The 26,045-nt window shown below is 40.4% G+C and overlaps 1 protein-coding gene across 1 annotated transcript in view; it reads right to left on the bottom strand.

Moving 5' to 3' along the window:
- The window catches only part of HYDIN (HYDIN axonemal central pair apparatus protein), a 429,930-nt gene that overhangs the window by 347,617 nt on the left and 56,268 nt on the right, over nucleotides 1-26,045 (bottom strand). Inside the window, exons 6-7 of the mRNA XM_063597736.1 lie at nucleotides 14,823-15,022; nucleotides 4,974-5,098 (exon numbers count right to left, since the gene is read on the bottom strand). Of these exons, the coding sequence (XP_063453806.1) occupies nucleotides 4,974-5,098; nucleotides 14,823-15,022 (325 nt within the window). The remainder of the gene's footprint in view (nucleotides 1-4,973; nucleotides 5,099-14,822; nucleotides 15,023-26,045) is intronic.

The following is a 26,045-nucleotide window of genomic DNA, read 5'->3' as shown; positions in this document are numbered from 1 at the left end:
ATTATTTCTGAAAGACTTATATAAAGAATATATATCTATATTTCTTTTTCTTTTTTAAGATGGAGTCTCACTCTGTCACCCAGGCTGGAGTGCAATGGCTTGGTCTCAGCTCACTGCAACCTCTGCCTCCCGGGTTCAAGCTATTCTCCCGCCTCAGCTTCCTGATTAGCTGGGACTACAGGTGCATGCCACCACACCCGGCTAATTTTTGTAGTTTTAGTAGAGATGGGATTTCACTATGTTGGCCAGGCTGGTCTTGAACTCCTGACCTCGTGATCCATTCACCTTGGCCTCCCAAAGTGCTGGGATTACAGGCCACCATGCCCGGCCAAGAATATATTTTTTAAAACTACAAGTCAACAACAAAATGATAAACTACCCCATAAAGAATGGGCAAAAGACTTAAACATGTACTTCAGAAAAAAAGACATCAAAATAGGCAAAAGCACATGAAAAGACACTCAACATCATTCATTATTAGAAAAATGCAAATTAAAACCAAAATAAGGTACCACTTTATACCGAGTAGAATGGCTAAAATTAAAAGACTGACGTCACCAAGAGTTGATGAGAATGTGGAATTTCATACCTTCATTGCTGGTGGGAATATAAATAAAATGGTTCAACCACTTTAGAAAACCATTTGGAAGTTTCTTACAAAGTTAAGCATATGATGACTATATCACTCAGCAATTCTACTTTTAAATATTTACCCAAGAGAAATAAAAACATATGTATATCTGCACACACACACACACGCACACACACACGATGTGTACAAGAATGGTTATTTTATTTTTTATTTTTTATTTTTGGAGATGGAGTCTCGCTCTGTTGCCCAGGCTGGAGTGCAGTAGTGCGATCTCTGCTCACTATAACCTCCGCCTCCCGGGTTCAAGCAATTCTCCTGCCTCAGCCTCCTGAGTGGCTGGGACCACAGGCACATGCCGCCATGCCTGCCTAATTTTTTTCTATTTTAGTACAGACATGGTTTCACCACGTTGCCCAGGCTGGTCTCAAACTCCTGAGCTCAGGCAATTCGCCTGCCTTGGCCTCCCAAAGAATGGTTACTAAAGCTTTACTCATAATAGCCCAAAACTTCAAAAATCCATATTTACATTAATAGGGGAATGAATAAATTATATGTAACCATACAGTAGAATACTTCTTAGCAATAAAAAGGGAGTTACTGCCGTACACAAGGACATGGATAAATCTCAAAAACATTATGTTCAGGGAAAGAAACAAGACACAGAAGAGTAGATACTATATGAGTGCATTTATTTGAAGTCCAAGAAGAAGGAAAATTAATATAGGGTGATAGAAATCAGAGCCTCTAGGTGGAGGATGGAGGGGTTGCCTGGGAATCAGCATGAGGCAGTGGCTGTTCTGTCTCTTGAATTGGGCAGTGGGTACATAGGTAGATAACTTGTCAAAACTTATCAAACTGTATATGCTCTGTGCATTTTATATTTAAATTATACCTCAATAAAAATACAATAAAAAACCACTTATACTAACATCAAAAACCACTGAATGCTTACAAATCAATAATTAAAGAACAAGTGAAGAAAGGACTTGAATAGGAATAGATCTAATGAAAATATTCAAGGCTTCTACATAGAAAACTACTGCTGAGAAAAAGTAAAGAAAACCAAATACATGGAAGGATAAACTATGTTTATAACACGATGGAGAGACAGGACTATAAAGTAGTAGGAAAGAAGGAACTAGTCTATAAATAATAATGAACAATGTGAAAAAGGCATACACTGGAGTCACTTTCAGGCAGCCAATGAAACTAGGGACTTCATCAAAATACTTGAGAAAATATTTTTATTTGTTTTATTTATTAATTAATTTATTTTTAGAGACAGACTCTCGCTCTGTTGCCCAGGCTGGAGTATAGTGGCAGGATCACCACAGCCTTGACTCCCAGGCTCAAGCAATCCTCCCACCTCATCTTCCCAAGTAGCTGGGACCACAGGCATGCACCACCACACCCAGCTAATTTGTGTTTATTTTTGTAAAGACGAAGTCTGGCTGTGTTGCCCAGGCTGGTCTCAAACTCCTGGGCTCAAGCAATGCTCCTGCTGTAGCCTCTTAAAATGTTGGAATTACAGGTGTGAGCCACCGCAGTCGGCTGAGAAAGTATTTTTACAAATACTTTTAAATTGATCACTAACCTGATAGGACAATAAGGACATCAATGTGAAGACAAGCATACCAAGAAATAGTCTAGTGCCAAGGCTAGCCTTTGCCCTAATGGCTTTTGTGAACCTTCGGATTTCTGCTTTAAAGATTGCATTATGTGCCGAGGACAGCAGATAAAGTTCAGGGCCTGCCCAGAGTTGGAATTTCAAATCCAAAAATCACAAAACACAAAAAGACATAAGATACCCTGGTTGAAAACCAGCAGAAACAATAAACAGCAAACTAAGTAAGTAGACTTAATTTGAATTATCAGATACAAAATATAAAAAAACCACATTTAATATATTTAAGAAATCAAAGGGAAACTTGAAAAATAAAAGAGGGGAGAGCAGTCAGATTTGATAAGAACTAAATAAAACTTCCAGAAATAAAAACAATAATAATAATTAAAAAGTTAAAACTCAGCAGGTGAGACTTCACTGAAGAGGGGATTATTGAATGGAATAATGAATAAAAAGAAAGTATCCAGATCAGTCTACAAAGGAAAAGAAATGGAAAATATAGAGGTAAAAATCAATGAATAACAGTGCAATAATAGATTAAGTATTGGAATAAGAGTATTCCATATTCCAGAACAAGACAGAAAACAGCAAATAATGCATATGGGGAAACAATGACACACGGCCTCTACATCACACATACACAAAAATTAAATAAAAGATGAGGCATTAACCTAAAGACAGGAGCTAAAACTATAACCCTTCCAGAAGTAAACATGGGAGATTATATTCATGATCTTGCAGAAGGCAAAGATTTCCTAGCACGGAGGCAAAAAGTGTTAATCTTGTAAGAAAAGAAAACTGATAACATGGATTTTGTCAAAATTCAAACTCGCTGCTTATTAAGAAATATTATCAAGGAAATGAAAAGGCAAGCTACAGACTTGGAGAAAATATTAATAATACATATATCTGACAAATGACTAGTATTTAGAATACTGAGTAATAAAAGGTACTTACAAATTAATAACAAAAGAATAAGCAAAGAAAGGTCTTGAACAGACACTTAAAAAGATAAATGAATGGCCAGTAAGCACCTGAGAAGGCACGCAACATCATTAATCATTAGGGACATGAAAATTAAAACCACTGATAGACATCACTTTACACCACTAGTATGTCTAAAATTGACAAAACAGCACTACATGTTGGTGAGGATGTGAAGCAACTAGAACTCTCATGCCTTGCTGGTGGGAATGTAAAATGACACAACTATCTTGGAAAACTGATGCCCCAATGTGTTATGAGCTGTGCTTTCAGCCTTCTACCCTTTGGTTATATGGGTCAAACGTTCCCCCTTTTCTTAAGCTAGTTTCTCTTGCTAGCAGCCAGCGAGTGTGGCTAAAACTAATAGACAAAACAGATAGACCACATCACTGGCTGGTCTGTGGCATTGTTCTGCTGAGCAATGTGGAGCTAGGGCCACTTAACCATGGGACCTAAGGCAAGGGCTTGAGTCGTCCTGCTCAAATACACGTCCACAAAGCCAGCAACTCTGAACTACACTCTAGATGCCTTGTGCTGCTCCCTCTCTGGGTGTACCTTCAAGTTTCTATCTACACACAGATCACCCCAATCTACCAGTGTGACTTCCAGGGATGGGTTCTTTCCTGAGCCCTGCATTCCTCAAGTTTTCAAGCATCAATGACACCAGTTAGGTTGGATTTCTATCTGACTCCACATCATTTCTGTGGGTTCTTCATCTTGTGGATCTTAGCTTACTCTTTCCCCGGCTGTGCGCCTCTGTTTTCTCCCTACAACGCCATTCTGCAGATAATCTGGGTCAATCAACATGAATGGGTGAAGCAGAAGTGAGAAGGAAATGAGAAAAAGCATAAAATAATAAATGGCAATGTAAAATATTAATTTGGAAGCCAACTTTGGAGACTGCATAATGTACATGCCATCTACATGACCATAAATTAAATATTTGCAACAATGTGTAATTTTCATGATTATGGAGGGTGTGGCCTTCAAGAAAATACTAGTGGCAACAGAGACAGTCCTATATTCCTGTAAGATGTTACGTAGGATATTTGCACGTTCTAAGGATTAAAGTAACCGGATCTTAATAGACTAGTGGGCACATATCAGAACATTCTGAATTGGGGTTTACATTTTTAAAATGTTAGACAAATATCACAATAAGTCAAATGGAAAACCCACGGGGCATTAAATTACCTGCAAATTTTAATATACAGACAACCTCAATCCACCAGTGTGGCTCCTGGGGATGGGCTCCTTCCTGAGTCCTGTATTCCTCAGGCTTTCAAGCACTGGGGACACCAGTTAGGGGGATTTCTGACTCCACATCATTTCTACTGGAGGCATTCATTTTTTTTTTTTATCTTGTGGATCTTAGCTTACTCAAATGTAGCCAAAATAACCATTTCCTATTCAGCTTTATCATATTTCCCATCTGACCTTTTCAAATTTTTTTAAATTGATTTTATTATTATTTATTTATTTTTAATTTCAGTGGTTTTTTGGAGGAACAGGTGGTGTTTAGTTACATGAATAAGTTCTTTCGTAGTGATTTCTGAGATTTTGGTGCACCCATCTCCTGAGCAGTGTACACTGTACTCAGTGTGTAGTCTTTTATCCCTCACCCTCCTCCTGCCCTCTCCCCCAAGTCTGCAAAATCCATTGTATCATTCTTATGCCTTTGCATCCTCGTAGCTTGGTTCTCACTTATGAGTGAGAACATTCTCATCTGACCTTTCTTAATATGTAGAACTTTTAACAAAGAATACTGCATACCTGTGTCATAACACACGATAAGTCTTCCACTGTGATCGCCCACACTCTGTGGCTCAAACTCCACTTCCAGTTGCATGGACTCTCCCACATTAAGAGTTCCAACAGCTGGTTCTATAGAGAAAGGCCTGCAACACACAGAGAGGCACATCATCAGAGCATATTTCTGACTAGTGTGAGACGGGGAGGAAAGGAGACAGGAGTTCTAGTTCTGCAGACAGCTCAGACCCAGCACTGCAATTTCATAATCCAGAAGTGAAGTAGACTTTTGCTACTTAATGTGAAAGAACTTTAGTTTTAATGTTAAAATGACAGCATTAGATTAGCAAGCGTAAGGGCAACTTAAACAATGCAACAATATTCTTGTTTGTGTCCTTGCCATTCAGCCCTGCTTTTAACATTCATTGAGTATCCCTGCTGGGCTCAGGCACTCAAGTTAGGGTGACTGCAAATGAATAAAATCCAGCCTTTGTCCTCAAACACTGAGATTGCTGTAAGGAACAGACTTAAAATATGTATGCAAATATTGTCATTTTCAAAAGAACAGTGCCTTCAAAGGGATAAAAATCGAGTTTTGTGAGAGTTCACAGGAGAGAGGGCATCATAGTGGAAAAATATATCTGAGCCCCAAAAGGAAAGGGATAGCACCCTCACTCGCCTTAGGATAATTCAGGACAGATGAACAGAGGGTCTATATTAAAAGGGTGGGAGGGGTGTAGAGGAACTACAGGAGATGATGCAATAGCCCAGGTGGTAACAGTAGCGCTGCCACAAAAGAGCCATGGAGAGAAGGCATGGTTTTTAAAACCGCAAAGAGAGGCTTAAGAGAAGGCTGCCTTATGGGGAGCAAGGAGACGTAGCCAAGGGAGACAGCAGCCCAGGTGGTCTCCCAGGGAAGACAATGGGGAAAAAATATCCTGACTTCACATCCCCTCCCATCTCATTGTCTACCAGACCCTCACTGGGTGAACACAACCAGAGCCAGAAATGCGAGTCGAGGGCTGTTGACCCAGGCTGTAGAAGCCAGCCTCCGGGGCTAGAGCAAACTGAAGAAGGGTGGAGAGTGCATTTGAAAAGGCAAACTGAGGACAAATTCTGTGTCTTGAAAATATAATTTGGGATGCAGACATTGTGGGGAGTGAGGGTTGATTTGGAAACAGGAAATAGTTTAATTGTTTTGGAAGAGAATAGTAAGAGGGAAGCTGGATCTGATGGTGAAATACCTTAAATAACTTAGAGAGTTCTTCCTAAATAGGAAACCCAGCCCATGTAATTATTTTCATGGTCCATTTCACTTCTTTAAATTGCTAGTTTTTCAAAGTAATGTGTTGTGTAATGCATCTGGCAGACGGAGCTGTTTCTGATTATTTACTTCGATCACAACAGTTCTTAGAGTTGTCATTCCTTAAATCTTCCCTTAGATGATGAACTCAGTTTCAGAAAATCTAAGCTTTCGGCTATAAGGATACAGAGTTTATGTCAGGGGTAGCACTGGGTGGCATCTGAGAGTATTACTACAGGACCTCAGGTGCTCCCTACTGTGAGCAATTGGTTATTTTCTCTGGTACTTTCTACTTGATCTCCTCTCTTTTCTTTTTTTAAGTTTAAAAAAAAATTTACTTTTTGTGGGTACATAGTAGGTATATGTATTTATGGGGTACGTGAGATGTTTTGATACAGGCATGCACTGTGAAGTAATCCCATCATGGAGAATGCATATCCATCCCCTCAAGCATTTGTCCTTTGTGTTACAAACAATACAATTACACTCTTTTAGCTATTTTAAAATGTAAGTTATTGACTATAGTAACCTTGTTGTGCTATCAAATAGTCTTACTCATTTTTTCTAACTATTTTTTAATACCCACTAACCTTCCCCAACTCCCCACCCAACCCCCACTACCCTTCCCACCTCCAGTAACCATTCTACTCTCTATGTCCGTGAGTTCAATTGTTTTGATTTTTAGATCCCATGAATAAGTGGATCTCCTCTCCTTTCACTTCCTGATTTTCCTGCTTCCTTTCCTTTTTCCTGTCCCCATACCTGTAGCACTGATCCACCAGTGAACCCCAGGCATTGCTGCAGAGGCACTCTGGGGCAGTGGTTACTAGCCTGACCTCTGGAGCCAACCGAATGAGTTCAAAACCCAGCTCTGCCACAACCTTGGGCAAGTCACCTAACCTTCAGTTTCCTTATCTGTAAAAGGAGGGTAATGATAGCACCTACTTCATATGGTTATAGTGAGGATTAAAGGGGTTGATACAGGTCAAGTGCTTAGAATAATGCCTGGCACAAAGGAAATGCTATACAAGTGTTTATTATTCTTTTTGTTATGGCTATTTTTATCTCCCTCACTGGCAGCCTCTAGATGCTGTGTGATGAATCTGTGGATGTGTTTGGGTGTTTCAATGAGTTCAAGCTTTTATCATTCCCCCCTCACTCCTTCACACTGCTCTACAGAGAGTGTAAAAAACACACACAGGTCATAACACATCAATCTCTTGTTCAAACACCTTCAGCGGTCCTCATCACCTGTGCAATCAAGTTCAAACTCCTAGGCATTTCAGGTCCCACACAATCTGCTCCCAGTAGGTTTTTGCATTTTCATTACACACATACATCTGTCCAAATATCCTATACACCTGTCATGTTCCAAGGCAGTGCTGGGGTGGGATGGGAGGCAGGCTTTAGTCTCTTCACCCACAACCTCCCCCAGCACTGCACCTGCTTTCTCTTCCCACCAGATTGTGGCCCCCACATAGACAATCGGAACTGCTAGGATCACATCAGGTGACTTGCCATTTCCCACATGCCATACTCCTTCTGAAGCCACCTCTCACAGCCCAGACTCAAAGTCACCTCTTAAATAGAATCTTTCCTGATTCTCCCTTTTGTGAATAGTATCTCTTTCCTCTCAGAGACTATAACTTCCCTTTTAGTTTTTACAGTGGTTTACTTTGTACTTGAGTTGGTTTTCATGCCTGCCTCTCTCAATAGCTAGAAACTCTTGAGAAGAGAGGGAAGGGAAAACACAATCACGAGTCACCCCATACATGGTTCTTTACTCAGGAGCCTCTCAGAAGAGGTTCTTAATTGAATTACAATAAACTCTTAAAGGTAAATAAAAATATTTGTAATCAACTATCAGTGTTTATGACATCGTGGTGGAATGAGAAGGAGCAAACCTTCAGTAGAATCTGTGCCTTGTGGGAAGTGACGGTGAGTCTCCCAGTCTCAAAGTTTCTTCCTTCCTTATGGCCTCAGTGAGAATCGGAAGAAGTGAGAACTGGGCCCAGTTTCCCAGCTTTAGGAACAACACCACCATATTTACTTCTATCCTTTGCCTCCCTACTTCCTAATATTTTTCTTCCTGCATTGTACTTTCATTTTATTTTCAAATATTTCTTGGTAGCAAAAGAATAGTTTTAAAATGAATTGGATATTATTATATTGCAGTACCTAAACTATTAATAATTTTTACAGAAAAAGTGATACTAGTATCCCATCTGTACGACCTCCAGGAATCCAAGTTCCATGGAATGGTAAGGGTTACTTTGCCTTTGTGCTAATCGTTGGGTTTAGGTTACACAAACTTCTTCAGTAGTTATAATCACCTGGGATTGCCATTGCTACTTACAGCTGCCTAATAGATGTTAATTGGGTAGAGTGTGTTAAGTTCTGGTGGTTACACATTGTCTATAATTTGATTTTGTACTTCATTTTACTAAAATGCAGACAGGCTGAACGGGCTAGAAAATATCAAGTATCAGAAAATGCTCTTACAAAGAAGTAAAAGGTGTTGTTCTTCAAGGGTATAAGGATGGTTCAGTCTAACAAAATATTTGGTTTTGATATCATATCTTGATTAATACCAAATAATTATGGAGGGAGTTTGGCTTTGTGAAAAATCATGAGCCATGAGAAAGATTTGAGTTTTTGTTCCATCAATTATGAGTTCTTCTTAAGAACTAAAACCATCCAAATGATTCAATATTTTAGCAGAAGACTAAATATGGATCCTACAATATTAAATATTGAATATAATATTAGTATTTATTCTTCAGATGATCTTTCTTGTTTAATTCCTTACTTGAGTTTTTAGATTTTGAAATTGCTTCTTAATCCTCTCTATTTCACCTTCCAATGTTAATCCTACTTTAATCATCAAAGTTATTGTGATACCTACTAGAGTTTTAGGTCAAATTTAACAATAATTGCTTATGTTCTCTGTACATTTTATAGCCCATTGCAGCCTCTTTTATTAGTGTAAAATTATTATGCTTATTTTATAGCAGTTGGAGAATGTGTTTTATTTTATTTTATTGTAGAGGTCTATAGTTGTAGTTTTGCCTTTGTGATATATTGTTGGTTAGGCATCTTATAAACATTTATTGGGTGTTTATTTATTCTAGACAGATGCTGGGGACATACAAATGAAAAGAGTTAGATACAATCCTTCCATTTGAGAAGCTCACATTCGAATAAGGGTAACAGACATGCAAAGAAAGTTTTAGTTTTTGTGATTTATAAGAACCTAAGCATTTTATAAACTTAACCACTAATAAAATCATTATTTCAACGAGAAAAGGATGATCTGTTTTTTTAAACAATTTCCTGTGGGACATTATTTCTAGCTGTATATTGACACTAAAAGTGGGAGGACCATGGGCTTTTGACTCCAAATTCTCAGACTATATCCACTGCTCTACCATGTCTATTAACAACCATATTAACTGAAGAACACTGTCTAGGAACAGAAACATCTGTGTGGTTTTTAGAACGGATCCTTGTCAGGGGATCTCCTTAGAGATTCTAACTCAATATGATGTGACCACAAATTCAACCACATTCTTTCTCATTGAAGCCATCAGCGTTCTCAGTTGCAAACAACAGAAGCCAGCTGTGGCCAATTTAAACAGAAAAGGGACTGACTGGAAGGACTTGAGGCAACTCACAGAATCAATGATAGTTGAAAAACATGCATTTTGTGGAGAAAACATAAAGCCATTATTTCATGAAGAGTCTAAACAGGAAAACAAAAATATTTGCAAACAGGGAATTTGAGAGACTTGGTTACACAGAAGATGGGAGAGGTGAGAACTCCAACTGAAGAAGGTGAGACAGCTCCGAGATTCATAACAGCGGTAAGCTTTTTCCACCCCTGGACTGGAAGCAAAAGGAGAGGAGGAAGTGTTATCAAATCCTGGGGACCAGGGTCACCTGGCAGAAGTTAGAACCGTGGCAGGCCAGCCTGACAGTGGCTAGAACCATGGAGGAGGTGCAGTGGTGGCTGGGGACTCTGCTGAAGACAAAGAGGGAAGAGGCTTCTTCCTTCTTCCTACTCTCCAGTCTCCTGCTAGTGTCCCTGACTGGTCAAACCTAGCTGGAATCTGGCTGAGCCAGGAGGCTAGGAAGGCTCAGGAAGCCCCACAGGGACACTGAGCAGCGCAGGGGAATGGTGAGACATGTACCTGAGGGCAAACAAGCCCAGAGCTAGCCCATGTTTGCACGAATCCAGGTTTTGATGTTAACTTACTGGGGGAGTTTGGGTAAGTCATTTAACTCCTCAGGCTTTACTCCCTTCACAGTAAAATGGCAATGCTGGGCCAGCATATCTACTGTTGACAAATCCTGGCCAGTCCCTGAGTTGCCTCCCATTTTACCTTAGAATTGTTTCTACATTAGGAAAACATAATTCATATTCATAGGTAGATGGATAGAAAGATTTTAGATTTTTTTTGCAACTTCACACTATTAAATCTGTGAAGTGATTTTTGCTTCACATTTACATGAATCTGAAATATACGAAATTGCCATTTTGGGGTGGTTTTTTTCAAATTCAGCCAAACAGCGCAGGAAGATATGTTCCCGCACTTGCATATCCACCTTAGGTAGATTCTTTTTTTCATAGAAAAAAAAAATACCATTGTAACAGTTTTTAATGCGTATTGTGAATGGTGGTTGTGGGAGACCATTTTTTCAATTGAAAAAGATGGTTTTTTTTTTTTTTTTTTTTTTGAGACATGGTTTTTCTCTGTCACCCAGGCTGGAGTGCAGTGGCATGATCATGGCTCACTGCAACCTCGAGCTCCTGGGCTCAACCAATCCTCTTACCTTGGCCTCCCAAGTAGCTGGAACTGCAGGTATGGACCACTACACCCAGCTTATTTTTTTGTTTTTTGTATTTTTTGTAGAGATGGGGTTTTACCATGTTGCCCAAGCTGGTCTCAAACTCCTGGGCTCAAGTGCTCCACTCGCCTTGGCCTCCCAAAGTGCTGAAATTACAGGCATAAGCCACCATGCCAGGCCAAGATGGGTTATTTCTAATTCATGGGAAGCCAGCTGAACAACCTGTTTCCTTCTCCTCCATCAAAATATGTGAGGTTTGCCATGAGACAACAAACAAGGCCTGTAGAGAATTTATGACCAATGTCTGGAGACACTGAGTTCCAAAAGAACTTTTCCTTTGCCTTTAGTGGTTGATTTATTTAAGGTGGTTTAGAATCTTGCTTCTACCTAGAATGCAGAAAGCTGGAAAGAATGTTTCTTTTACCCTAACCATAAGAAAAAGTGAGATAAATAACAAAATCACAACCTTTCTTGTGCCTGTCAGAGAGCGGAGGTAGCACATCAAATAGCCTGAAATCTAAAGACAGACCAACCCATTTCCCCCGAGGGGGATGGGATATGCACATACGGTTTAGACTGTGGCTTTCGCCTGTGGCAGGCAGAACTTTCCTGCAAGCAGAAGAAAAAGTGAAAGAGGATAGAACAAAAAAAAAATTTGGAGAGATAATAGCTGAGATTTTCCAAAATTAATGAAAGATTCAGGAAGCTCAGAGAACCTCAAGCAAAATTAAAACCCAAACCAAGCAAAAGCAAAACAAAATCCTTAAAACAAAAAGCAAAACATAAACAAAACTTACACCTAGACACATCATTTCCAAACTGCAAAAACCAAATAAATCAGCAAGTAGCCCAAGAAAAAGAGACAATTACATACAGAGGAACAAAGATAAGAATCACAGCAGACTTCTCATTAGAAAAATGTAAGTCAAAGGACAATTGAGTGACATATTTAAAGTACTGAGGAAAAAAATCTATATATAATTGTTGGCCCAGAATTCTATATGGTGAAAAAAAAATCTTCCAAAAATGAAGGAAAAATAAACACTTTTTTCCAGATAAACAAAAACAGGGAATTTACAGTAGACTTGTGCTACAAGACATATTAAAGGTAGTTTTAAGCCAGGAGAAATAGGATATCAGACAGAAATGTGGATCTACACGAAATAGTTCAGAGAGAGTGATTCACCTAGAGTACTTGGAGAAATAAACACAAATTCCCTCCCAAAGGATGTGCCCTCAACTGGCAATATGGCAGTGCTGCTACCTACAGTATGGCAAAGTGGGTCACTTGATAACCCTCCCACCAGAAAATACCTAGAAAGACTGGATAAAAGATAATGTAAATAAATGCATAACTGAGCATGCACAAAAATAAGAAAAACTCATACCATTCCAAAACAAAGAGGAAGCTAAGAACCACAGCAGTAAGCCACTGAGCTAATGATAGGTCTGCCCTGGGTTCCCAGTAGCCCAGAAGCCTGGGTTTTTAATAGCCCTGCTGGAGCAGGAGACAAGGCCTCACAATGGTCAAGTTAGGGGACTGGTACCAGATCCCCGTATAAACCTGAGAAATGTGAAGGACTCCCCAAACACACTCCCATCAGCAAAAGAAAAAGTGTGTATCTGAGTTTTTAATTAAAGGAACAAAGTTTCTCTAGGACATTCATAACTTGAACTTGTGTCGTATGAAGGTGTGGGATTTGCATATGAGCTATCAGTCCAGGAACTCCTAAGGCAGGAAATTACCAAAAGAGTACTCCATGGTAGCCTAACTTTTGGGAATCAAGTAGAAGCAAATTCTAATCCCTTTTGGACAAATGAGTCATTAAGTCAGCAAAGGATGCCACAGATAATGCCCTTCTGAAAGAGAACTTAAATCCAGTATATACACACTACTTTTTAAAAACAGAACTTAAATCCAGTATATACATACCACTTTTTATAGAAAAGAACTTGAACCCCTGCTTCCTGTCTTCCCAAGCTGGTTGTTCTTTTTAAGACCCCACTGGTCAGCCACTTGCTCTCATGCCCCAAAACAAATCCTTCTTTCCCATCTTATAAGAGAGGTCCTTGAGAGATGGGGTTGTTTCATCATTCTTATACCAGCAGTCCCCAACCTTTTTGGCACCAGAGACTAGTTTCATGGAAGGCAATTTTTCCACAGATTGGGGGTGGGGTGGATATTTTCAGGATGATTCAAGCGCATTACATTTATTGCACACATTATTTCTATCTTATCACATTGTAATATATAATGAAATGATTACACAACTCACCATAATGTAGATCAGTGGAAGCCCTGAGCTTGTTTTCCTGCAACTAGACGTTCCCATCTGGGGGTGATGGGAGACAGTGACAGATCACTGGGCATTAGGAGCATGCAACCTAGATATCTCTTACACGCACAGTTCACAATAGGGTGTGTGCTCCTATGAGAATCTAATGCCGCGGCTGATCTGACAGAAGGCGGAGCTCAGGCGGTAACACAAGTGATGGGGAGCAGCTGTAAATACAGATAAAGCTTTGCTCTCTTGTCCACCACTCACCTCCTGCTGTGCAGCCTGATTCCTAAAAGGCCACGGACTGGACCGGTACCAGTCCATGGCCCGGGGGTTGGGGACACCTGCTTTATACTGTCCCATGGTGTCTACACTGTGGTTAGTCCACAAATACTCAGATTAAAATCCAGCTCTATCACTTACTAGCTCTGTGCTCTTCAGGAAATGATGTGACCTCTCTATCCCTCAGTTTTCTCATCCTCCAAAGCCAGCAACAGCAGATTGAGTCCCTCTCACAGCTCACCACGCTGAACTCTTCTGCTTCCTTCTTCTATTTTTAAAAGCCCTTGTTGGTTACATTGGGCTCATCCAGTGAATCCAGGATTATCTCCCAATTTTTAACATTAGCTGATCAGCAAATTTAATTATATCTGCAATATTAATTCCCCTTTGCCATACAACATGATACAGTCACAGGTTCTGGGGATTAGGATATGGACATGTCTGGAGAGCCATCATTCTGTCTACCACACTGGTCATAGCTCATTTGAAGGAAAAAGAAAAGAGCAAACACCGATTATATAGCACTTGATATATACCAGCAGTTTCTGTTGATTATCCCAACAACCTTATGAAGTGGCTGGTATACTTTTCCCCATTTTTCAGAGAAGAAAACTGAGGGCCATGAGCCAAGGAATGTGGGCGGCCCCTAGAAACTGGAAAAGGCAAAGAAATGTACTCTCCCCTCAAGCCTCCAGAAAGGAATGCAGCCCTGCTCTCACTTTGATTTTAGCCCAGTGCAACTCCTGACCCACTGAAAAGTAAGATAATAAATTTGTGTTGTTTTAAGCTACTGAGTTTGTGACAATTTGTTACAATGGCAACAGAAAACTAATCAAGCCAGTTATAAAAATTCTCAGTCAAGACAAATTTATTTCTATATTCTCATGGGCCATTCTCTGTACTAAAAGAAGGACTTTTATCCAGCATTTTGAAGAACCAAAAAGAGGATTTAGTATAATATGGATATAAGATATTAAACCTTGAATTTTTGTTTCCTCTGAGGATGAAGAGGAAGTCTACCCTACATCAGTGAGGTCTCCCAGCTTTGCAACTGAAGATTGTAACAAGCAATTCCACCCCCCAATGTTATGGTAGCAAATTACTTGAGCTGACTAGATTTAGCTATAATCAATCAAAAACAAGAGCTAAAGGCATGCATACCTACAAGTTTTGATGTGAAATACAGCATTTTTGTTGCCAATGTTTCGTACCAGCAGAATCTTCTGGGTGCTGTATTTGACAGGACAAGTGGAAAAATTCAGCTTGTCAGGAAAATCGAGAATGGCTCGTGCCCCTCTAGCTTTGATGGGTACAATAAACTTTTCTCTTTCAGTAACACAGGTCAACGTATGGGCGTAATCCTACAAGGGAAGGGTATGATCATTATTTGTGGAAAAAGCAACATGGTCACGATAACTGTTCAAGAAAAGGGTCGATGAGAGGCATTTTGCAAAACAACTTTTAGTATAGTTCCATGAAAACATCTTAAAACAATTACAGAAGTACTTTCAAATGAGATTGTCTTTTCTGAGAGAGAGAGAGAGAGAGAGAGAACAGATCTAGTGTTAAAACCTACAGCTGGTAGAGAAGCTATGCTTCATGTGTCTGTCAGGCAATAGGGAGGTAGGATGAAGGTCAGTGGAAGGCCAGGCCCATTTCTCCTGTAGATCCAAGAAGATTCACAACAGTTCCCTCAGGTCCTCCTTCCAAACCCTAGTTCTCCTTCAAGCCCATGTATTAGAATGATGTTTCTTTTTCTTTTTCTTTTTTTTTTTTTTTTGAGACAGAGTCTCGCTCTGTCGCCCAGGCTGGAGTGCAGTGGCGCAATCTCTGCTCACTACAAGCTCCGCCTCCCGGGTTCACGCCATTCTCCTGCCTCAGCCTCCCGAGTAGCTGGGACTAGAGGCACCCGCCACCACGCCCGGCTAATTTTTTGTATTTTTAGTAGAGACGGGGTTTCACCATATTAGCCAGGATGGGTCTCGATATCCTGACCTCGTGATCCGCCTGCCTCGGCCTCCCAAAGTGCTGGGATTACAGGCGTGAGCCACCGTGCCCGGCCGATGTTTCTAACTAATGGCCTCTTTCTGCCTATACTCTTTGCAATGTGACTTCGCAGCTCCTCCATCAAGTAATGAGTCTCCATTCCACTTGCTTTCAGCAATACAAGGTGGCCGAAGTTATGCTATGCCAGTTTCAAGCTGAGACCTCAAGAAGCTTTGGGTCTACCCAGTCTTGTTCTTGGAACCCTGCCAATGGCATGTGAACAAGCCTGGTCCAGCCTACTGCAGGATGTGCACCTGGATGCTCCAACCAAGACCATGCTAGACCAGCCTAGAGCCAGCTGATCCCCAGATATGTAAGCCCAGCCACAATAAGCAGAGTTCCCTACCTGATGAGAGGGCCCAGGCAACACCAGAAAAACCACCCAGCTGAACCACAGTCTTGTGAGCAATAATAAGTGCTTTATTATTTTAAGCCACTAAATGTGGGATTGTTTGTAATCATACAGAACTAGCTAACTGATGCGTAAGTCAGTTGAAACCTCACTTCTTGCACAAAGCCATTTCTGACCATTCCAAATAAAAATGCTGAGGCCCTAGGCATCTCTCTTCCCCAGTCATGAGTTTAAATGCAACAGAAATGCTGAATAAAGTCACTCTTTATGCCATCTCATAAGATAGAAATAGAATATTTGCCTGCAATGTAGCAAAGAAAAAGTTAAAAGAAGTCACCATAAAAGGTATCTGATATCTAAAAAAAGCTTTGTTTTCCTTCATTTTCTCATCCTTTTATAGTGTGTTTTAGCTGCAAGGCAGTCTTGATTAATGAAAAGTCATTTTGAACAGAAATTTCCTTTTGGTAACCATGTGATAAACAGTAGTAAGTGGTGGAGGTTTTAAAAAAAGCTCTTTTTGGGCTTTGGACATAGAATAAGAATGGGACCATCTGGCATACAAATTGGCATAGAGGGCTGGCCACATACTCAACCTCATGAAGCCACAGGACAAGCATAAAGCAGTGGCATCCCCAGTTTATTCATTCAACTATGTTCATTAAGTGCCCAGGTGCCAGCACGGCACTGTGCTAGGTCTAGGAATACAACCAATTAGGAAATGCAGACATGGTCACGGTCCTCCTCCAGCTCACATCAGGATGGAGGAGACAATGAACAGATGAATAAAGGATATGTAATGTACAGTGCAACTCACATATAAATAAATATAAAGCTAAAACTGCCAGGAATGCTCACAAATAGCCTTTACGCCTGTAGTTCTATCTGTCCCCTTGGGCTCCAAACTCATAACCAGCTGCCCAGTCAGCATCTCATTGGATATAAACTTATGTCCCAAACCAAAGCTCCTGATGAATGTCACTGCCTGCTACTGTGCATAAAGATTTCTGCTGAGGGCCAGGAATGGAGGCAAAACAGCTTCAGCCCAAAGGGGGAACCTTTTTCTAGTACCCACAAAGGCTCCACAAAGACAGCTAAGGTCTGACCCTCTCTCCAACTGCAGGATCTCTCCAGCGGTCTGGCTTTAGAACCCTGAAATGAGGCATCCTTTCATGCTCTATTTCTCAATTTCTTGATACAATCCATAGGATCTACCTTCAAAATATATCCAAACTGCAATCACTCTTCACCACCTCCACCCCCGCCACCCTGGTCCTAGCCACTCCAATCTTTCCCAGGCTAACAGGACTTTTTATTTCAACCGTTGCTCTCCTAAAGTCTATTTTCCACCCAAGGGTCAGAGGGACCCAGTAAAAATGTAAGTCGGCTCAGGCTGCTTCTCTGCTGAAAAGTACCTAGGCTGGGCTGGCGCACTTGCGAAGGTCCCGTGGCCTGGTGCGCCCATCGTTTCTCTGGCCACATCTCCTCCTCTCCCCTGGTTCCCCCTGCAGCCACAGGTTTCCCCTTCAGAGCCTTTGCACATGATGTTCTCTCCTTCCCTCTACTTATTCATGGTGCTCACCCCCTCACCTCTTCAGTGCTTGGCACAGCGATCCACTGTCTCCCCGAGGCTTCCCCTGACTGCCCTATTTTCAATGGAACTCTCCCTCTCCTGCCCCATCACTCCCTTACCTTCTGTCCAGCTTTAGTCTTGCCCAGAGCCATCTAGTATATCGTATATTCTACCTCCCCAGTGAGTGTAGTGCATGTCTCCCCCGTATTTCCATGTCAAGAGGGATTTGCCCATCTTCTTGCCTTCTGTATACCCAGTACCTAGAACAGAGCCTAGTATCTAGCAACTATTCAACAAATACTTCCCGAAGGAAGGAAAGTCGGTAACGGAACATTTGGTAGTGATGAGTGACGGGAAATAAATCATGATATGGGGACAGAGAGTCTGGAGAGCTCTTTTACATGGGGGGGGGGGGCGCGGTCAGGAAAGGCCTCTATGAGGAGGTGACACTTCAGCAGAGACATGAGTGACAAATGAAGCCATGTGGATGGATGGCTGTCTGGGGGAAGTGTGATTTGGAACCTGTGGCCAGAGGGGAACAAGGGAAGGAGTGTGGTTAGACACATGGCCAACAGGTTGTGGCGGCCAGATCCCAGAGATCTTGTAAGCCATTGTTAGGACGTGAGAGGGCTGAAGGCATTCCCAAGGCTGAAAGCTGATCTTGATGTAACCTGAGTAACGTTTTAGAAAAAGCGCTGGCTGCTATGTGGGCCACGGACTGCAGCGGGAAGAGGGAGGCCAGTTAGGAAGCCACTGCTATAGTCCAGGCATGAGATGACACAGATGTGGACTTGTGTGGGCAAGTACTTAGCCTAGCATTTAGCAAGTAGTAAGTACTCAATAAATGTTAACTGTCCTTATCAGACTTTTGTATTAAGTACAATTTGTGTAAGGCATATAGAAAAAATTCAACATATGTTTACTCTTGTTGGTAGGGAGCCATCTAGCCATCTATATACTGATAAGGATAATAATAATAGAACAAGATAATTTCAGAAAGTGATGAGGGCTTTGAAGAAAATAAAGCACAGGAAAGTGATAATATCGGATGGGGTTGATTTAGGTTAGAATAACTAAAGAGGTCTTCCTGAGGAGGTGACCTTCGGATGGGGACCTGAACAGCAAAAGGAGCCAGTTGGGTGAGATCTAGGAACAGAGTGCTCCTGCCAAGGGGAACTGCAAACATACAAGTCCTAAGGCAGGAGTGAGTCATAAAAAGGAATAAATAGGATTCAAGAAATTGATTAAAACTGGGTTGCTAGTATATTTTTAAATAACTTAAAGAATGTAACTGGATTGTGTGTAACTCAAAGGATAAATGCTTGAGGGGATGAAACCCCATTCTCCATGAAGTGCTTATTTCACATTGCATGCTTACATCAAAACATCTCATGTACCCCATAAATATATATATCTACTGTGTACCCACAAAAATACTTTTTATTTAAAATATATTTTTTAAAATGGCTGGGCGTGGTGGCTCAAGTCTATAATCCCAGCATTTTGAGAGGCTGAGGCAGGTGGATCACTTCAGGCCAGGAGTTCAAGACCAGCCTCGCCAACATGGCAAAACCCAGCCTCTATAAAAATTAGCTGGGCATGGTGGCTCACACCTGTAGTCTCAGCTACTCAGTAAGCTGAGGCAGAGAACTGCTTGAACCCGGGAGATGGAGGCTGCAGTGAGCCGAGATCGCACCACTGCACCCCAGCCTGGGCGACAGAGTGAGACTCTGTCTCAAAAAAATTAATAAATAAATAAAATAAAAACAAAAATAAAAATAAAATTTTAAAAATTGAGTTGTTAGACTCTTAGCTCTGCAATTGATTCTGGTTTCCAGATGGTAATGCCAGACTCAAAACTTATGCTATCTAGACATGAGGAAGCACAAATTGCACTAAGCACACTTGATCTTAGAAAACCCCACATAATTCAACAATGCAACAGCCTAGTCTGATTACTACAGAATCCTAAAGAGATAAGTACTATTTTCGCTTTTTCTTAGGCAATCAAATCCAGCCAGCACATGTTTTGTTGGGAATTATAAACTGAAAAGCCCCTGGCACATGTGGAGACTGAGCATTAACTGAGGCGTTGAGGGCTAGAACAAAAGATGCTGCTGAATCCAGGATAAGAGGAGATCCTGAAGTGTTTGTCTCATTTTATTCTATACTCACATATCCGCTGCCTTGTTCTAGAAGGAATTAAAGGCAGCTGTAAATAGTTTAGGAGGCTAATTGAAATACTGAAAGAGATGTTTTCAGACCTTTTCAAGTTCCCAAATGAGGAAGGTTTGAAGTTTGATTTGCATTATACATTTTTTCATAATCAATTCACACACCCATAAAAGAATATAAGGTTCTTTAAACAAGTCCCTTAAAATGTATTCCAATCTCTGAAGTTATGCACTTAATATGACTATATTAGATCATACATCATTATATATTGCTCTGCTGGCTTACAATTAATTCAGATGTTATGACTAGGGAGGCTCTGATGGCCTGCAGGCTTAAGCAATCACTTCAGTTGATGAACTGAACACCCAGCCTCACAAACCTGCTTTCCTCCTCTGTTCCCTATCTCTGTAAATGACACCACCATTTGACCAGTTGTTAGCCAAAATCCTACAGTTCAAACTAGGTGCATTTCTTTCTCGTATCATCAGTCCATCAGTAAATCCTGGCAGCTGTACAATAAAAGTATACATCCGGCTGGGCACAGTGGCTCATGCCTGTAATCTCAGCGCTTTGGGAGGCTGAGGTGGGTGGATCGCCTGAGGTCAGGAGTTCGGGACCAGCCTGGCCAACATAGTGAAACCCCACCTCTACTAAAAATACAAAAAATTAGTTGGGCGTGGTGGCAGGTGCCTATAATGCCAGCTACTTGGGAGGCTGAGGCAGGAGAATAGCTTGAACCCAGGAGGCGGAGGTTGCAGTGAGCAGAGATCACACCATTGCACTCCAGCCTAGGCAACAAGAGCAAAACTCTGCTTCAAAAAAAAAAAAAAAAAAAAAGTATACATCCTTACTCCTCCTACTTCTCATCACCTTCACTGTCACCACCCTCATCCAAACTTCCTTATCTTTTACCTGAACTACTATAGTAGCCTCTGCCCCCTGTATGCATCAGGGATCAGTCAGCTACGTTATAAAAGGAAAAAGAGCAAAATCAGAGCAGTTTACACTAGGCAGAAGTTTATTTATCTTATACAAAGAAGTCCAGAGGTAGGTAGGCCAGGTCGGTAGGGTGGCTCAACAGTGTCATCAGAGACTCAAATTCCTAAATTCCTGCTCTACCATTCTAGCATGCAGTTCCCATCCTCGATGTCACCCTGTGGGGCAGAGTAATTCCTGGGACCCAACTCTTTCATAGCCAAGCTGCAGGGCAGAAGGAGGAGGGCAGAAGGGACAGGTCACCTCCTGCTGTTGTCAGCTCTCTTCAACCAGGTGCCTTGGAGTCCTACTCACATCTCATTGGCCGACACTTACATGCAGCTGTAAAGGAGGCTGGGAAATGTAATTTCTTATTTCAGGCAGAAATGTCCAATCAAAATTTGTGGTTCTCCCTGTACACTGATGATGGGAATGTAAATTAGTACAGCCATTATGGAAGACAATATGGCAGTTCATCAAAAAATTAAAAATAGAACTACCATATGATCTAGCAATTCCACTTCTGGGTATATATCCAAAGGAAATGAAATCAGTATGTGGAAGAGCTACCTGAACCCCCATGTTCACTGCAGCACTGTTCACGATAGCCAACATGTTGAATCAACCCAAGTGTCCATCAATGGATGAACATACAAAGAAAATGTAGGCTGGGCACAGTGGCTCATGCCTGTAATCCTAGTACTTTGGGAGGCTAAGATGGGCAGATCACTTGAGCTCAGGAGTTCGAGACCAGCCTGGACAACGTGGAGAAACCCCATCTCTACTAAAAATAAAATTTAAAAAAATTAGCTGGGCATGGTGGCAGGTGCCTATAATCCTAGCTACCAGGGAGGCTGAGGTGGGAGGATTGTTTGAGCCTGGGAGGTAGAGGCTGCAGTGAGCTGAGATTGCCCCACTGCACTCCAGCCTGGGCAACAGAGTGAGACTCTGTTAAAAAGAAAAAGAAAAGAAAATGTGGCATATATATACAATGGAATACTATGTAATCTTAAAAAAGAAGGAAATTCCATCATTTGTGACAACATGGATGAAACTGAGGCAATTATGCTAAGTAAAATAAGCCAGGCAAAAGAGGTACAAATACTACATGATCTGACTTATATGTGGAATCTAAAACAGTCAAATGCATAGAAGCAGAGAGTAGAACAGTGATTCCCAGGGGCTGGGGTTGGAGAATTGGGGGATGCTGGTCAGAGGGTACAAAATTTCAGTTAGACAAGGAGAAGTTCAGGAGACCTATTATACAACATGGTTAATAACCATGTATTGTAAAATTGAAAATTGCTAAGAAAGCAGATTTTAAATGTTCTCACTACAAAAAAAATTATAAGTATGTGAGGTAATGTATATATTAATTAGATAATGTATATATTAATTAGCTTTATTTAGCCATTCCAATGTGTATATTAAAACCTCATGTTGAACACCACAAATATATACAATTTTTGTCAATTACAAATAATTATTTTTTTAAATTGTGGTTCTCTTACCAATGAGGAAAGAGAAAATGAATGTCAAGGGGAGGCTACTAGCAGTGATGCCTCACGTGGCCCTGCTTCAGCCTATTCTCTACTTGGCAGCCAGAGTGGTCCCAAAATGTAAGTCAGATTGTGTCATCCCTAATCACAACCCATCAGGCTGGATAAAAGGAGAGGATCAAGCATTTCTCCTATCTTTCCTGAATGGACTATACCTCAGGGGAGCTGAAAAGCTGGTGAGGGAAAGTTTTGGTTTTGTTGTTGTTATTGTTTTTAGAATAATTCCAACCAGTAAGTGCAAAATAAATTATGGAATTAGAAACTTAACCCTCAGTGATGTAGGGAATGATCTTTATTGGATCATTACAAAAACAAAACAAAACATAACAGACATTTTGTGCCTCTTGATATAATGCACTAGGAAGTACCACATCACCTGTGAAGGATTCTTGATCAAAAAGAAAAAATTGAATCTAATCAAGGCTATAGATCTAACTATCAGTTACAGGCAACAGGCAGCAAGGGGCCATTCTAAACAATGTGATAGGAATGCAATCAGCAAACCTTGTTTGGATCTTGATTTAAGAAAACCAACTTTAAAAAAAAACAAACTTTTTCTTAATTGTGAACCATTGTTGCACTTGGTATGCAATGGTTTTTTTAAAAACCAACTTCTTAAAGTTGGTTTTCTTAAATCAAGATCCAAACTACTGACTGGATATGTAATGATATTAAGGAGTGACTGTGGTTTTTTAGGCACAATCATGGTACTGTGGTTATGCTAACTTTTAAAAAGGCCCTTATCTTTAAGAGAAAAATCACAAAATATTTACAGATGAAATTACATGCTGTATGGGACTTGCTTCAAAATCTACTGGGGGAAGGGGCAGGACAGATGAAGCCAGACTGGTCATGCGCTGAGATTTGAAAAGGTGGGTGATGACAGCAGAAAGTAGAAAGACACTCTGCTGTTCTTTCTACTTCATATGAGGAAAAGAAAGCCTTCCATAATAAAAATATTTGAAGTACTTTATGGTGGCTTCCTATCCCACTTTGCATGGCTTCTAAGATCCTTCATGAGCTCACCTGCTGGAATCTCATTTCCTACCATGTTTCCAACAGCTTCCTCTGCTCCAGCCCCACTGGCCTTCTCGTACTTTCCCGAGCTGGCTGCCAAGCGTGTTTCTGCCACAAGGCCTTTGCACTTGCTGTTCCCGCTCCTAGACAGCCCTTCCCTCAGATATTTGCATGGCTTAAATTAGTTATCTTAAGTTAGCCGAAATGTCACCTCAACAGGAGAGCCTTCCCTTGACTTTCCTATCAGAGAAGTCTTCCTTGACCTTACTTTTGAAAGAAAGCAGAGCCCTTATCATTCCCTACCCCCTACTATGTCAATTCCTGACATTAAATTATATATATTTGTTTGTTTGTTTGCTTATTCATTGTGAAATGTAAGCTCCATGAAGGCTAAAGCTTGTTCTATTCTCCATTGGATCTGGCTCAGAAAACTGGGCCTGGCACTGAGTAAATGAAATAATATTATTCATTTGTAATCTTTTCTGGGTACTACACTATCAGGAGTTTTTATAAAGAAATTTCCTAAAATCCTTGTTAGCCCTATTATCAAATTACATTTATGAAGTCCATAAAGCTAAAAAGTATGGATGTGACTATCTGGAAATATGAAACAAAATAAAGAGAAACTCTTTTTAGAGAAGACTTCCTAGACATCTTACTGTTAATTGAAGTGACAAAGAAGAAAGTTAATATCTAATATATTCATGACACAAAAAGATAATTGAGCCCTTTTTACATGCTGTTCTCATCTGCAGGCCAACCTCAAGTCAAAGAAACTTCTTTATATTTTCTTAGATTAACTTTTACTTACTTATCTCACTCCACAAATATTTACTGCACCCTTTCTATGTATCAGGCCCTGTGCCAGGTACTGGGGCTACAGGGGTGATCCAGATAGAACTGGGGAGGGCGAATTTCAGGCAGGAGGAAAACAAAATCCTGATCCTTATTTTTGCCAACAAAAGTCATTGATTGTGGACAATTTTATGATACTGACATTTAAATTCAAATTGCTGGCAATATAGTTTTATTATTATTGTATACATAGATAACATAGAACATGTTAACATTTTCTATTCTTTTTGGGCTATGGTTTTTAAATTTCATAGTGACAAACTGGAAAAACCATTTTGAGAACAAATTAGACATTTTCTTAAACCATAACTGAGCCACCCAGTTGCACCACTGCATGCTTTCTTCAAAGCTTGCTGCCTTTTCCGTATGACAACACATTGCAAACAGATGCTTTCTTAAGTCCAAGGAAGTACTTTGTTTTGCTTTCCCACAAAAGCCTAATATTTTTCTTTCTCATTTTAATGGTAAAGATACAAATTTAAGAGGTCAAGAAAAATGTCAGGCTCTAGAATTTTATAGTGTTATTTTATGATGACACTGGCTATTACATTTCTACAGTATATGATAGGTACACTAGGATTATTACATTAATAACATATCCAATCATTTTTTTTAAAAGTCTGAGTGAGGAGAGAGAAGGAAAGCCAAAGTAAATTTGCTGCACCTGTTATCTGGGCATTTGGCATTCTTAACAAGTTCCATCCCTAGGCAGCCAGATTAATAGATGATGGGCGGGAGGGAAATGTAAATTGCATTATCATCTTCGACATGCTAATATACATGGGTACTGAAAATCCAATTGAAAGAGGGCTGGCTTAACTGTGGCATGCTGCAATTTACATATCTTACCATCCAGATGTGAGGAGAGTAAATGAGAATGGAGAGTGCTCAGATCAGCAGGGGATAAGAAAGAAAAAAGCATGTACTTTGGCTATCAATTTGGCCAAGTGAAGAAACAGTGACACTTGGTGAAATGAATGACTTTTATTTTTCCTAAAATAAATCTGGCTCTAGTCACTCGTTGGCTGCATTCTGGAGCAGCCCGAAAGACAGCATGCCTAACCCTAGCAGGTCATTCTGCGCACTGCCCTGGGGAAATGATGTTTCTAAGGAAGACTTTCCAACAGTGAAAGCGAATGTAGATAACTGACTACGCCATCATCAGTGCTAGCTAGCCAGCAAAATAAGAAAACAACTCTGTCTTTTGAAATAAATTATATAGTTTAGAGCCAAGTCCAACACAAGATCTTAATGTCTCCAAAATTGGACAGCTGAATTTCTCATAGGTAAACATTATCCTCACTATGTCTCCTCAAACATGCATTCAGCTTTTGATAACTTTCAAACATTTAGAAGTAACAGTATAACAACATTTAACTTAGTTAATTTTTTTAATTAGGGGTTTCCCAATAAACATGCAATGCTGGATAAGTGGAACGGTAAGAAGGAATAAAAGAGCTGAGAGTAAGATAAGCAGCTACAAAACACAGTGAAGCAATAATCCTCACCAGAAATGTTAGCATTTCATATTTATAAACTACATAGCAACATATTTTAAATACATTTCAACTATTTCTTTGCAGGATAAACAGTAATAAAATCTCTCTCTTCTTCTAGCTTTTGATTATGGAAAATTTAAAACATGCACAAAGAAGACAGACTAGCATGACAAACCCCCAATGTACCCATCACTCAAATTCAACAACTCTTAACATTCTATCATTCTGGTTCCCTCTATACCTCTATCCACTCCCTCCCCCTTCTATTGTTATACAGGATTTTTAGCTAAAATTTATGTATATACTGAAAAGCACAAATATAAATGTTTTGACAAA

The sequence above is a fragment of the Pan paniscus genome, chromosome 18 (genome assembly GCF_029289425.2).
Source record: "Pan paniscus chromosome 18, NHGRI_mPanPan1-v2.0_pri, whole genome shotgun sequence".
NCBI classification, from domain to species: Eukaryota; Metazoa; Chordata; class Mammalia; order Primates; family Hominidae; genus Pan; species Pan paniscus.
The sequence above is the reverse complement of the archived record's forward strand: the minus strand, read 5'-3'. Positions and strand labels throughout refer to the sequence as shown.